This window comes from Canis lupus, chromosome 25 (assembly GCF_048164855.1).
Source record: "Canis lupus baileyi chromosome 25, mCanLup2.hap1, whole genome shotgun sequence".
NCBI lineage: Eukaryota > Metazoa > Chordata > Mammalia > Carnivora > Canidae > Canis > Canis lupus.
In genome coordinates this window covers 31,509,528-31,524,666 of record NC_132862.1, presented here as the reverse complement: position 1 = coordinate 31,524,666, position 15,139 = coordinate 31,509,528, and the positions used below count along the sequence as shown (strand labels likewise).

Below are 15,139 nucleotides of genomic sequence, written 5' to 3'. Positions count from 1 at the left end.
TACGATGTCAGACTGGAACAGATCTGAGGCCATTTCTCTCTTTGTCCCACATTCCAGGGACTCATCCTGCATTTTTCTCCTCTTTAGTGCTGCCCACTCTGTCTTCGTCCAGTAGCTTCTATCCCATAGGACTGGCCATAGGGTAGGCTCCCGGGCTCCCTGTTCCTTGCTAAAGCCAAGCACCCATGCCCCCTTTGCTGCCTTAAGCAGCTTACCTCTAGTTCAGGAAAGAGAAATACCAGGAGACATAAGGATCTGTGGATCCTAGACCTTGTTCTGACATCAATTAGCTTGTGTGACATTTGCACCGCTGCTCTTTCAAGTGTGAAATGAGGGTGTTGAAGCGGAGAAATTTTTATATTAAATTTTAGTATGCAAAGGAAATTTCAGTAAAAATATTTTCATCGCACAGTCAAGCAATACTATTACCCAGATTCAAAAAAAAAGTCTTAAATATTTCTCTATCCACCAAATAAATCAAGGCTGACCTTGCCAAAGTTTATCCATTTCTCTAACTTTTAACTCTTCCTACTTGCTGTACATCTCAGCAGGGATTACATACCTGCAGCATACATTCAGAATCTTCTCCTGACTATAGATTCCAGGAAAAGCTGAAGCACAGAGGACAGAAAAGAAATAGCATGATGACATTTCTTTAGGCTCACTGCCTAGACTCACTTGGCCTGCTGCCTTATTCTCATTAGTCCCACTGACTGAATCTGATTAGCCTACCCTGATTTATTTTTGGCGACTGGGGAGCACATGGGCCAATGCTTATTTTCATGGCTGATACAATCATCCCCAAAGCTGTCGTTAGATTTTGGAAGATTAGTCCCTCTCCCTGGAAGACTGCGCTGTCTAAGAAGCATCATGACCCATTAGATATATATTTCTTAAACACTTTGGAAAATTGAGTCTATGTATCCCACTTTTCATTATCACAAAATTTTGTTGTTTGCTACTAAAACATAGAGCAAAACGTTCTTAATTAATTCTGAACCTAATGTTTGTAAACTTACTGTTTTCTAAGATAGTGAATCAGTTTCTGCAACCAATAATGAATACAAGCCAGAGTTGATGTTATTGGATATAGGAGGCTTGGTTTAGCCTTACGATTCCACCTGGATCCCTGGCAATATGAGTGGGTCACATTTTTTGTATGTTTGTTTTGTTTTCCAAAAGTACACAGTTTTAGAAACCTACCCCCATGTGTCCGACGATGAGATATAATGTGGATAGAAGGATATTTTAAAAGTCAATTCTTACAGACTGATCTGTATTATAGAGATCTGCTCAGGACTATCCAGATCACAGAGCACCTTACATATGCCAGAAGTGGTCCTGGAGCTAGAGATGCAGCTAGAAATAAGATACAGTCCCTCCTCCTAAAGAACTTAGGGTCTAGTATGGTTAGAATATCATGAACACAATTAAGTCTACTAAATGTTAACAGAATTAAATTTCTGTTAATGGCCAGATATTCTACAAATACTAGGACCTGTAAAAACTAGATTTCTAAAACAATAAGAAAAAAATCAGTACATTTTTAGGAACATGTTAGCCTCCTTTAGGATACTAATATGTACTGTATTTGGCTACTGACAACATGTGAGCTATCATTAGGTTAATTCTAAGAGGCAAATGTCCACATCAGCAATTCTTTCATTTACTTAACAGAGACTTACCAGTTGTATTCTGTGTGTCAGACTCAGTGTAAGGAAAACAAGTCAAGAGGGAAAGACAAACAGACGTGGAATAATGGATCTCAGTTTGGGGACTCCTGTAAGTTCAATGGTTAAGAATGCAAACTAGATGCGTGATCTCGGGTGAGTGACTCAATCCTTTTGAGCCTCAGTTTTCTTAACTACAAACTGACTTTGAAAAAAAAACATAACCTATCAGGTCATTTTGAATATTAAATGAGATGACTGTATTCATAGGCTACCTAGCTTTGTATCTGGATCCTGGCAAGTACTAAACAAGTTTTAGCCATTGTTCTGTCCCACTTTCACAGAAGAGAAATCTGAGGCTCAGAGCAGTGAAATAATTTCCCTGAACCCCGCATATCCAGAAAATGAATTAAAAACAAAGCAGCAATGATACAAAATATATGAGTCTTGTGTGAAACAAGAGAGCAGAAGGACTATTCTGCTTGTACAGTATGGGGAAGAGTCAGAAAGGAATATTTAAACCACACAATGATTTTTCAGATACCATCTATAAACATTTATCTAGACACTTAGAGGAGTTTTCATTCCTCTAGCCGCTGCCTTTTCCAAAGATGGCAGTGATCCTCAGTCTGGTTCCCTCTTCAAAGAGCATGTTAGCCTCTCTTATTAAGGATTGGCTAACCTTTAACGAAAATGAGTATCTCAGGATTCTCAGTCCTGACTTTTTTTTTTTTTTTCCAGAACTAACAGGTGAAAAGTGAGAGAGGAAATAACTGCCTTGACATTCTTCTAGAATTCTCCTAGGACTCCCACCGCATTACTCCTTCCAAAGTAAAATAGAGTGTTCCATCCATATAGTTTCTCCAGCATAGCTGTAACCAAGACTTCTCTGGAAGTTAAGAGCCAAAATGATTTTCATTCATTCATTCTTTACTCATTTCCACAGTGCTTATTTTGTGTTGGTTACATGACACAATCCATGAACCTGGTGCAGCTTTTCAATGGAGAAGAACCAAAAGTAATAGCTTGAGAAGATCATAAGGTCATAAGGGGGTTGATCTTTCTCTTTCTGCTTTTCCTTGAACACTAAAATACCCATGTGATGCTTATCACAAACATTAGTTTTGGAAAAGTTAGCTTAGCATAATTTTATTGCTAATTATCTCAGTTTGACCCTCATTTCCTTTTTTTTTCTCTTTTCTTAAACAGAATGCCACAACATTCCATGTAACTGTTCAAGACGATAATAACATCGTTGTCTCTTTAGAAGCTTCAGATGTCATGAGCCCATCATCTGTGTATGTTGTGAAGATAACTGGGGAATCAAAAAATTACTTCTTCGAATTTGAGGAATTCAACAGCACTTTGCCTCCTCCTGTTACCTTTAAGGCTAATTATCATGGCCTTTATTACATAATCACTCTGGTAGTGGTAAATGGAAATGTGGTTACCAAGCCATCCAGATCAATCACTGTGTTAACAAGTAAGAATCGTTTGTAATATTGTCCTCTGTGTCTCTTTTTTGGGTATGTTCTCATGGGTCTCTCACTGAAAGTCAGCCCAGAATGGCAAGATCAGTCACCTTAAAGTCGATTGACATAAATTCAAAATTCTGCTTTATGTTGAGAACACAGTGTCTTGCCAGCATTTGATAATGTTTAACAGTTATCTGTAGTTAAAGGAAAAATCTGTTTTAAACCAAAAAAATAAAAAAATAAAAAAAGTAAACCTCAGTGAGGTAGTATATTTTCCTACTGAATATTAATTTTAGATTCATGATTGGACCATGTAGTTTTTTTGCTATATAACTTAATAGTATTATCATAACTAAGCTATTTTTTTTCCATAGCCCATAATCTCTTATTAAGCAATTTGGGTTTTGAGACAGTGAATTTATTCAAATTTAGCCTGCTCAAAATTAATTGTGCATTTTTAGCTAAGAGAAAATAAAAGATATTAGTTATCAGTTTCTATTCTTGACCTCACCTGCCAAATAACCATGGCTTCCGCTGCCCAAGAAAAAATACCAAGAAAAAAACAAATCATTGGCATTTTAACCTTCAGTAGTTGATATCTTAAAGTATTGATGCTGATATTAGGAATTTTTAGGAGTAATTTTAACTATAGGTGATTTTCACTTTTCTCTCTGGGACTTTAATACCTAATCTCAAAGTAAGATATGCAACTCTACCGCATATGTTGAAGTATGTGTTAGAAGAAAAACTATTATCTATAAGATGGTAGAGTTTACCACTGAAGCAATTTAATGGCTCAGTGAAGTTCTTTTTGTTTATTGTTCTTCAGTGTAAATTTGCCAGTGGCTGCGATTTTCTAAATACCAGTTATATGCAATCATTTTCACCACAATTAAGGAAAAAGACAGTGATATTGTTCTCTTGGGATAAAAGGAAAGAGAAACATCAGAAGCAAGAACTGAGAATCAAGCTGGAAGACATGTTTTTAGTATGTCTGTCAAAAATTAATTAAATTTTCCTTTGGCAGAGTCCCAGAATCAGTATCAAATCCTAAAAATTAGGAATGGAATGACAAACCCAAGACCTTCAAGGTTTACAGATATAATGAACAAATCTAGGACCTAGTAGAATTAAAGGAAGAACCTGCCTGTTCTAAAACACTGTTTTAAACAAGTTGCAGAGAAAGGTGAATTGGGAGTTAATAGGTCCAAGGTAGCAGATCTAGGTGTTTGATGGCTGTAATATAATTCCTTTAAATTAGAAACTCTGCCTTAACTCATCTTCATAATCTCGTAAGTACCTAGCATGAACTTTACAGTTAATAAGCGATCAATAAATATTAATTCAATTCAGTTGAGCAAGTAACGGGATAAAGAGCTGGGCAAAAAAATACTAAGGCACAAAGCAAAATAAAAGTATAGTTACTATTGCTGAACTAACATTCATTAGCATGCACTCAGCCACTTCAGATCAGAAAAGCTCTAGCAGTCAGCCCTTTAGCTAATGGTTCATAAAGACATTTGGTAAGTAAGTAAATGATAAGTAAATGATAAGTAGGTACTGTATAAGAGATATTTTAGTGTGAGCAATGAGTTGCATTTAAAATGCAATGTTTTTATTTTTCTTTTGTGATTTCTTTTTCGACATATGGTCTGGGAGGTGTGTTGTTGAGTATCCAAAATTTTGCAGTTTTTCAGAGATTACTTTAAAATTGTTGTGATTTATTGTATGGCCCCAAATATGGTCTGTCTTGGTGTGTATTCTGTGGGCACTTGTTGGGTGAGGTTTTGATAAATGTCAATTAGGTCAAGTTGGTTGTTAAGTCTTCTCTACCCTTACTAATTTTCTGTCTACTTGTTCTAATAGTGACAGATAGTGGTATGTGAAAGTCTCCAACAATATCTATAGATTTGTTTATTTCTCCTTATACTTAGTCTATGCTTTACATATTTTGAACTTTACATGAAGCTTAAAGCTTTAGATCTTTAAACTTTTAAGATTAATATGTCTTCTTTTTTATTGAGGTGTAATTGACATATAAGTTTCAAATATACAACACAATGATTTGATATTTGTATATACTGCAAGATGATCACCACAATAGTCAAGTTACCATTGTCACTATTCAGTCTCATTCTTCTTCTTGCAATGAGAACACTTAAAATTTATTCTCTTGACAACTTTCAAATATGCAATACAATACTATTGACTATAGTCATTATACTGTACATTACATCCCCATGACTTATTTATTTTATAACTGGACGTTTGTACCTCTTGACCCCCTTCACCCATTTTGCCCACTCCATGACCCTTCTCTCCTCTGGAAACTGCCATTCTGTTCTCTGTAACTATGAGTTTTGCTTTGTTTTCTTTGCTTTTTAGTTTCCATATATAAGTGAAATCATGCAGTATCTATCTCTAACTTATTTCACTTAGCAAAATATCCTTAAGTTCCATCAAGTTGTTGCAAATGGCAAGATTTTATTCTTTTTTATGGTTGAGTAGTATTCCATTGCATATATATACATCACATCTTCTTTATCCATTCATCCATTGGTAGGTGCTTAGATTGTTTACATATCTTGGCTATTGTAAATAATGGTTCAATGAACATGGAGGTACATCTTTTCTAATTATATACATCTATCTTATATATATCTTTTCAAATTGGTGGGGGTTTTTCCCTTTGGATAAATACCAGAAGTGGAATTGCTGGATCATATGGTAGTTCCATTTTTTATTTTTTTAGAAATCTCCATACTGTTTTTCACAGTGGCTATGCTAGTTAATATTCCTACTAACAGTTCTCAAGAGTTGCTTTTCTCCACATTCTTACTAACACTTGTTACTTCTTGCCTTTTTGATAATAACTATTCTAACAAGTGTGAGGTGATATCCCATGGTGGTTTTGATTTGCATTTCCCTGATGCTTAGTGATGTTGAGCATCTATTTATGTGCCTTTTGGCCATCTGTATGTCTTCTTTGGAAAAAGGTGTAGTCAGATCCTCTGATAATAATAATTAGTAATATTATATATATATATATTATATATATTATAATAGTAATAGTATAATAATAATAATAGTATAATAATAATAGTATAATAATAATAGTATAATAATAATACTATACTATACTATACTATATTATAGTATAATAATACTATAATAATAGTATAATAATTAGTAATATTATATATATATATATAATATCACTAATTAGTGTCCTTTTTTCTCAGCTTAGAGAAGCTCTTTTAGCATTTCTTGTAAGGCCAATGTAGTAGGGATGAATTCCTTTAGTTTTGCTTGTCTGGAAATGTTTTTTCTCTTTCAAATCTGAATGATAACCTTCCCAGATAGAGTACTCTTGGTTGTAAGTTTTTTCTTTCAGCATCTTGAATATATTTACCACTCCTTCTGGTCTGTAAACTTTTTGCTGAAACATATGTTAATATTCTTATGAGGTTAATATTCTTATTTGTATGTAACTTCTCTTGCCCCTTTAAAGATTCTTTCTTTCTCTTTAACTTTTGACATTTTAATTATAATTATAATGTGTCTTGAGTGGATGTCTTTGGGTTAATCTTATTTAATTTTCTGGGCTTTCTGGATCCAAATGTCTGTTTTTTTTTAGGTTAAAAAAGCTTTCAACCATTATTTCTTCTCAAGAGTTTTCTGCCTCTTTCTTTTTTCTGGAACACCTAGAAAGCAACTGTTATTCCACTTGAGGCTGTCTTATATGTTCCTTAAGCTGCCTTCATTTTTAAAAATTTTTTTAATTGCTCTGTTTGAATGAGTTCCACTGCTATGTTTCTACAGATCCTTTCTTCCATTTTATTAGTCTCTGTTGAATCCTTGTAGTGTATTTTTCAGTTCAGTTTTTGTCTCTTTCAACTCTGTGACTTCTATTTGATAATTTCTTCATTGAAATTTTCAGTATGTTCATTCATTGAGTTCAGTGACAACTTTATGATGGTTACTTTGAACTTTTTATCAGGTAAATTACTCATCATTCGTTAAGGGTTTTTTTTTTATTATTTTATCTTGTTCTTTTGTTTGTAACTTATTCTTCTGATTTCTCATTTTGCTTGACTCTCTGTATTTGTTTCTATGTATTAAGTGAAATAGCTACTTCTCCCAGGTTGGAAGGAGTGGCTTTGTGTAGGGGATGAACATTATTGTTCAACTTTGCCCTGGCCCTTGGTTGTCTCTTGAATCTTTGTGATTGTCTAGGCAGCCTGATTTATTCTTGATAAGTCTCAGTTGGTGAGGGTATGCTAAGATCTGTCAGTGTTCCAGAGGGAGGGATTTCACTCAGCACCTCATTTAAGGCTGATTGAAAGCCATGCCCTCTGGCAATAGCTTTTAAAGTATGAAAGTATGTACTGTCCTGTGGGACTACAGTTGTTAACCCTGCTGTCCTCCAGACCAGGTGATCTGGAAGTGTTCCCTGGACAACAGTTGCCCAAATCAGGGCTCCAAACAACTGTATAAGCTCCTTTCTGGACTAGCAAGTGGTAGCATGAATGAAGGAGGTTGAAAAAGCAGTGTTACCTGACCTAAGTTTTTTAGGAGCACCTCCACAACCTCTAGATGTGTGACAAACCTGAAGCCTGCCTCTCAGGCTGAGACAAGTATATAGGCCTGTGTCTGCTGTTGTATTGCAGTGTACTGTCTGTACAGTACAGTACTGTGCAGTGCCCTGAGGTTATTAACCTGCCAATAACTGTTTCTTCAATTGTTATAGTTCTGTAGGACCCAGGAACACAAGTGTCTTGGCCACCAGAGCCAGGTGATTAAAGAACATCCCCTGTATGGACTGTCTGAGCTCACTAGCTTTAGGGAGGCAGTGGGGCAACACAGGGCCAATGCACATGCACCAGCTTTCGCAAGATGTGACCTTTTTATCTATATGCAATGGCCCTCTTTATCCCAAGAAATATGTTTTGTGTTGACATCTATTTTGTCTGCTATTAGTATAGATATTTTCATTTTCTTCCTAAGTCTTTTCATGGTATACTTGTTTTATCCTTTTATTTTCAACTGTTTGTCTTTATGCATTAATGGGTTTCTTGTATTCGGTATAGAGCAGGACTTTGCTTTTCTTTCTAATCTGAAAATCTCTGTCTTTTATTTTTTTTAAAAATCTGTTTCTTAATCAGAGTGTTCAGACCAGCACTATCTAACAAAAATAGAATGTTAACCATATATGCATATTATGTTTGGGGGTAAACACATTTAAAAAGTTTCTGAAAATGTGAAATTAATTTTAGTAACAGCTCATTTAATCCATTCCACTTGAAATATTACTAATTCAATATATAATTAATATAATAGTTTACACATTGGGGCACCTGGATGGCTCAGTGGTTGAGCATCTGCCTTCAGCTCAGGGCATGATCCTGGGGTTCTGGGATCAAGTCCAGCATCAGGCTCCCCTCAGAGAGCCTGCTTCTCCCTCCTCCTATGTCTCTGCTTGTCTCTCTGTGTTTTTCATGAATAAATAAATAAATAATCTTCAAAAAAAAGTTTACACATTTATAACCTTTATGCCTAAATTTATTAAAATTAAAAGAAGTTGCAAATTCCTCATTTTTTAAATTAATTGATTAATTTATTTATTGAAAGGTTTTATTTATTTGACTGTGAGAGAGAGAGAGAGAGCACACAATAGGGGGGGGACAAAGGGAGGGGGAGAAGCAGGCTCCTCACTGAGCAGGGATCCTGATCTGATGCAGGACTTGATCCCAGAACTCTGGGATCATGATCTGAACTGAAGGCAGATGCTTAACCAACTGAGCCACCCAGGTGCTTCACACTAGCCTCATTTTAAATGCTCAAAAGCATATATGGCTAGTGGATATCAATGTTGACAGTGCTACTTTTGAGCCATTTATACTTAATGTAATTATTTATACTGTTGGATTTCAATTAAATTTACCATATTGCTAGGCTGTTAGCGTGGGAGGTTGAGTCAAGTAGGGTTAGGGTATTAGTCACATTCAGTTCACACAGGTTTCACATTTTTCTAATATTGCCTGCCAGCAATGGTGGAGTATATTCTCAGTGTTCCAATTCTACCCTCAGTATCAGCAAGTCCTGAATGCCTGCATCACAGAAAGTCCCCATGATTTTGCCCCCTCCCTCACAATGGATTTCTTTTGCTTTTTACTAGTGCTAAGCTTTTGGTGAAGATAGGTGAGGTTCTTGGTTCTCCTGGTTCAGCTTCAGGCTTGGGCAGACCTTGTGATCCTAAGTGGGGAATTCTCAGCATTACTACCCCTCACTATACACTGACAGCCAGTCTACCTCAAATCTGTGGAAGGTTTTGGGTTGGAGTTTCCTGCCTTTTCCCCAGTAGTAGAAATCTACTTTGTATGAGTGCATACTCATAGGTCCAATAGAGTTTCTGCCCCTCTCCTAGGACCAAACTCTTTCACTTCTACCCATCCCTCAGAAGGAGTTATATTTTCCTGAAAAGTTGGAGGGAAAGATGTTTCTGCCCCTCCCCAATGCCTTAAGGCTTCTGTTTTGCATTCAAGGAAGATGCACAGAATTGAATAAGGTTTCAACCTGATCTATCAGTGGTGCAAATTATTGTCTCTTACCCTCAGTATTCACTTGAGTACCTGATTAAAGCCCACAATAAGAGCTAGAAATAAAGTGTGGATTCCACTTGTGTCTGAAACTCTGAATCATTCTAAACTAGTGCTGTCCTAGAATGTTTGGATGCTGGAAATGTTCTATATCTGCATTGTCCAGTACAGTAGCCACTATGTTTAATTTTATTTAGTATTGATTTATTCTAAGTTTAATTAAAATAGCCACAGGTGGCTAATAATTATTTTATTGGACAGAACAGTTCTAAACTATCATTGAAAACATACCCAGCCTTTAAGAATTCATTAAAATTTATCTTCTTTCCTACTTTAATGGAGCCCCTCTCTTCCTGTCATGTTCTGCTAAAGGTGAAGCAGTTAATGTCCCTTCTGCTTGCAGGGAGCTTGTCACTCTTAGGTATTTAGTTCATTTGGTTGCTTTGTAATCTCATATCTCTGATAGACTCAAAAAAATTTTCTCATAGATTATTTGGCTTTTTCTTCTTGTTGAGAGTTGAGAGAGTGACATTGACCTGTAACTTTCTACATCCTAAGTGGAAAAGGAAATTTTCATTGAATGCTAAAGAGCAAAAATTAATTAATGATGGTTTCTTGTCTTTCATATTCTGTCTCATTTTAAAAACTCAACTATAACATCCAAGATTTTAAAAGGGATAATAGGTTCAGAATATAAGAATTGGGAATTAAGGCACAAGTATTTCTGTGACATTAAGCATGAGGTGATATTAGATGACATTTGGTTTCAGTGCCCTCCTTTAAGAAAGAGGGAATTTTAAAAACTACATAATGACTAAGATTAGTTTTGAGCTCTAAAATTACCACTATTTGTCAGTTAATGATGTATTTTTATCATCTTTATTTTTATAAGGGGAAGCTTTTTTTAAAGTTTAAGAAACATTCATAGTATCTGCTCAAGGAGATGACACATTGCTCTTGAGAATAAAAGGGTACATTTGTTGCAGGCATTTATTGTGTGTTAGATGCTTGTCTTGATGAAATAAGCAGTGACAAAGCAATTGGCCCTGAGGCAGTCCTTTGATAGTTCTCTATACTTGTTCTGAGTCTGATGCTCTTAGAGAAGGCTGAGAAATATGGCAAAAAATAAATTCAGCACAAATAAGTCATTTGGCCAATTCAAAGGAGTTTCACAACACTTAGGGTGTGACATCTGATTAATATTTAATTGATTAAGAACTGTCAGCATATTGCCTGAACTTTAGAGAGAAGTCCTTTCTTAATAAATAAACACATGAAAACAATTGCTTAAAAATAGGAGAAATGTTATTTACATACTGCTGTCTCATGTATTAGTAAAATCTGAAAGATAGTAGTTGTAAACATTGCAGAACATGTTAGAGAAACCCTACAAATATAGTGTTATGTATTCTATAATATATTGTACAAATATAAGCCTGTAATCATACATTATACAAATATAAATTCATGTGTTATAAATAAAAATAATGCACAAATTTTTATTTTATTTATTGTATACATTCTATATGTCATGTCCTTCATACCCACACTGAAAGATGGTAAACTAATGTAAAAGGCAAACAAACCATTAAAAAACATGATAAATGGTAGAGGAGAATTATGTGAGAGAGATTGCTCAGCCTTCCTAGAGAATATTGGGAAGGCACCTCAGAAAAACAATCATTGAGAATGTAGTGAAAATTTGCTAAAAGAATAAAGAATGAAAGTGTTAAAACAGAGCCAAAGTGAATCATATTTGCAAAGAATGGAGTTTTGCATAGCATGACCCTCTTGTGAATTGCAAGGAGTTAAGATGCCAAGCTTCCATGGTTCTAGAAAATAATAAGAAAAGTAGTTATAAAAATTGGGAGGAACCTTGACTACCTTACAAAAGAGTTTAGACTTTATAAGTGATGAGGAATGGTGAGAGATACAAAGAAAGGACATAATAAGAAAGCTCCTTCTTAGAACTGTAAGTCATAGGATCCTCAATTCTGCGTTGGAATGGGCAGCTATTTTGAGTAGTGGTCCAAAGTATGAACTTTAGAGCCAATAAAGAAATCTAGAAACCATATGTGATGCATTAGGCAGGTTATTACTTTCTTTAAACCTTAGTTTTTAAATGTTCAGTCTGTCTCAGGGGTTAGCAAGCTTTTACTATAAAGACTTAGGTAATAGGTATTTTAGGTTCTGTGGGCTTTACATTCTGTTGCAAATATTCAACTCTAGTGCTGCATCACAAAAGCAGCCATAGGTGATACACAAGCGAACAAGCATGGCTGTGTTCTAATTAAACTTTATTTAAAGATACTAAAATTTGAACTTCATATTATTCTGATATATCATGAAATATTCTTTGGTTAATTTTTGTCAACCATTTAACAATGTAAAGGCCATTCTTAACTCACAAGTCATACAAAAACCAGTGGCAGGCCAGCTTTGTCTTGGGGGCTGTGCGTTTGCTGATTTGGTAGAGGGTATTGAAAATAGAGTAGTATTTTCTAATGTAAAATATATTAAAATAAACTCCTTAACAAAATGTGTAGCACTTAATATAAGATTGATAAATATAAACAATGCCAATGCTATAAAACAGAAAATTACTCAAAGGATTGGAAGCAAAGGAGAGTCAAAACAGGGCAAAGTCAGTGGCAGATTTAAGGGAGATTTAAGGGATTTAAGGGCAGATTTAAGGGAGACACACTGACACAGAGCATCAGGTAGACTGTAGGCTTAGAAGTTTTGAGCAAAAACAAGTAGAAAAAATTAAGATCAGATTGGAGGCAAGAAAAATAACTTAGAAAGCTGTTGACATATTCCAGGAAGTGGTGAAGACTTGAACTAAATTCATGAGTGTGATAGTAACCATGACTCTTGGACCACTGGAGGTGCCAGCTCACCTCAGTGGCCCGAATGGATAGAGCTGAGGTTGGGTTCCAAATGACCATTTAAATTTATGTTAGGAGCTCTGGCCTGGGACTTGAGATCGGTCCCTTTTTTCTACTCCTGCTATCAGAAAAAAAGATGATCATATTAAACATCATTTAAAGCTTTTTAATTAAAATTAAAAAATGGAAATTTAACATTAGCATTTATTGCAAACATAATACAGTAAATATCTGCTTCTGACACACTCTGCTCTTATCACAAAGCAAATAGAAAACCAGAAGTATATTGGTAGGCTCAAAAATAAGGTAGTTGTCTGTATGAATCAGAAACAAAACAGAAACTCCAAGTGGGGAGATAAGCTGAAGTTCTGGGGCCTCTGTTCTCTGCATCTGGATGAACACAGCCTTGATCTTGTACCCCAACAGAGAAGGATTGAAATGCCCCATACCAGGTAATGCATAGAGCCAGCCCTCCTACTTACAGCAGAGATTCTTTCTGCTTGTGATAACATTATACATGGAGGCCTTGGGATGCAGGAAACATGCATTCAGTCTTACTACCAAGGACCAAATTTAGTTACCCTCTGGCTCAAGGAATGAATTTGTGATAGCTGGATATATTGTCCACAATACCAAGAACCTCAGAATAATATTAAATGTCCTGGTTCTAAACTGGGAGCTGCAGTGTGCTGAATGGAAGCAATAGCTAAATTGTCTCAACAACAAGAATAATTATCAAGAAACAGGGCAATAAAAAATCCTAAAATTAGCATAGGGCCTGTATATCAAAACACAAGAAGAAATCTATTTTTAAAAAATAGACATCTAAACAACAACTATGACATTGCAGATTATGTTTTGTGTAGCAATTTGAAAAAAATTTACAGTATGTTATGATGTTCAAAAAGATAAATATAAGAATTCCATCCATTTAAAAGGATTGAAACATAATGAAGAAAGATTGGCAGAAATTAAACAAAAATGCATCAAATAAACATAGATTAAAATCTGTTAGAAATGCAAAATACAGTCATTTAATTTAATATTTAATGGATTAGGGTGGGGGGTTGGGGGTGAATGGGTGACGGGCACTGAGGGGAGCACTTGACGGGATGAGCACTGGGTGTTATTCTGTATGTTGGCAAATTGAACACCAATAAAAATAAATTTATTATTAAAAATTAAAAAAATATTTAATGGATTAGATTAGGCAAAATTCACTTAATCAAATTTATATTCAATCAAAAAACTTCAATTCATGGGATAAATTCTGTACTGATAACAGTTAAATAGTAAATTGAAAGGTAATACTTTGTGATTGCCTCATAGTTTAGCACAATTCTCAAATATGAAGGTGGGAGAGGCTTTAACTAAGGAGGTTAAGGGTTCCAGAAAAAAAGAACGGAGTGACTCAGATGGTTAAGCGTCTGCCATGATCCAGAGTCCTGGGATCAGAGCTCCATATTGAGCTCCCTACTCAGTGTGGAGTCTGCTTCTCTCTCTGCCCCTCCCCCCACTCCCTTTCGCTCTCTCTCTCTCTTTCTCTATCACTATTTCTATCTCTATCTCACTTCTTCTCTCTTTCAAATAAATAAAGTCTTTAATCTTTTTTTTTTTTTTAAGGAAAAGAGAAAAAAAAAATAAAGGAAAAGAGAATGGAAGGAATAATGGGCACAATATTTCAAGAATTGACTATGAAAATAAGAGGGCTCCTGGGTGGCTCAGTGGTTGAGCATCTGCCTTTAGCTCAGGTCATGATCCAGGTGTCCTGGGATCGAGTCCCACATCGGGCTCCTTGCATGGAGCCTGCTTCTCCCTCTGCCTGTGTCTCTGCCTCTCTCTCTCTGTCTTTCATGAATAAATAAATAAAATCTTAAAAAAAAAAAAAAAAAGAAAAGAAAAGAAGAGTGACATGTATCCACAGATTGACAAGTGTCCAAATCACTAGTAAGGTAATTCAAAAATAAGATCACATCTAGATATGTGATGGTGAAACCACAGATTATCAAGGATGAACAAAAAGCTTAGAAGTTATTAAAGGGGAAAAAAAGCATAATATCTACAAAGAAGTAAGTGTTAGACTGACAGAAGTTTTCTCTTCTACAATAATTGATTCTAGAAGACAATTGAGCAATAGCTTCAAAGTAATGAGAGGATATCTTATAATTCTGTATCCACCTAAACTACATCAAGACTAAAGATAAAGAACCTTTCCAGATTACAAATCCTAGGAGAATTTAACTCCTAGGCCATAACTTAAATAACTACTAAGTGATATGTTTTAATAAGGAAAGTGAATCATAAGGAAGGCATAGGACACAATTGAAATAAAAATGACAGTGATAATGCAGTATATGACAAAAATTGCATTACAAATTATCAGAAAATATGGAAAAAGAGCCCAAGAAACAGACAAAAGAACCAAACAATTTTAAGAAAAAAGAAGCTGAATGGTCAGTAAACATAGATAATCAACTTCTTTTGTGAACAGGAAATTAAAACAGAGG

The 15,139-nt window shown here is 35.2% G+C and overlaps 1 protein-coding gene across 3 annotated transcripts in view; it reads left to right on the top strand.

Annotated features, from left to right (window-relative positions):
* The window catches only part of PTPRO (protein tyrosine phosphatase receptor type O), a 239,564-nt gene that overhangs the window by 128,644 nt on the left and 95,781 nt on the right, over positions 1-15,139 (top strand). For all 3 annotated transcript variants that reach the window (XM_072798871.1, XM_072798868.1, XM_072798870.1), the window contains exon 2: positions 2,880-3,153. In XM_072798871.1, the coding sequence (XP_072654972.1) occupies positions 2,880-3,153 (274 nt within the window). The remainder of the gene's footprint in view (positions 1-2,879; positions 3,154-15,139) is intronic.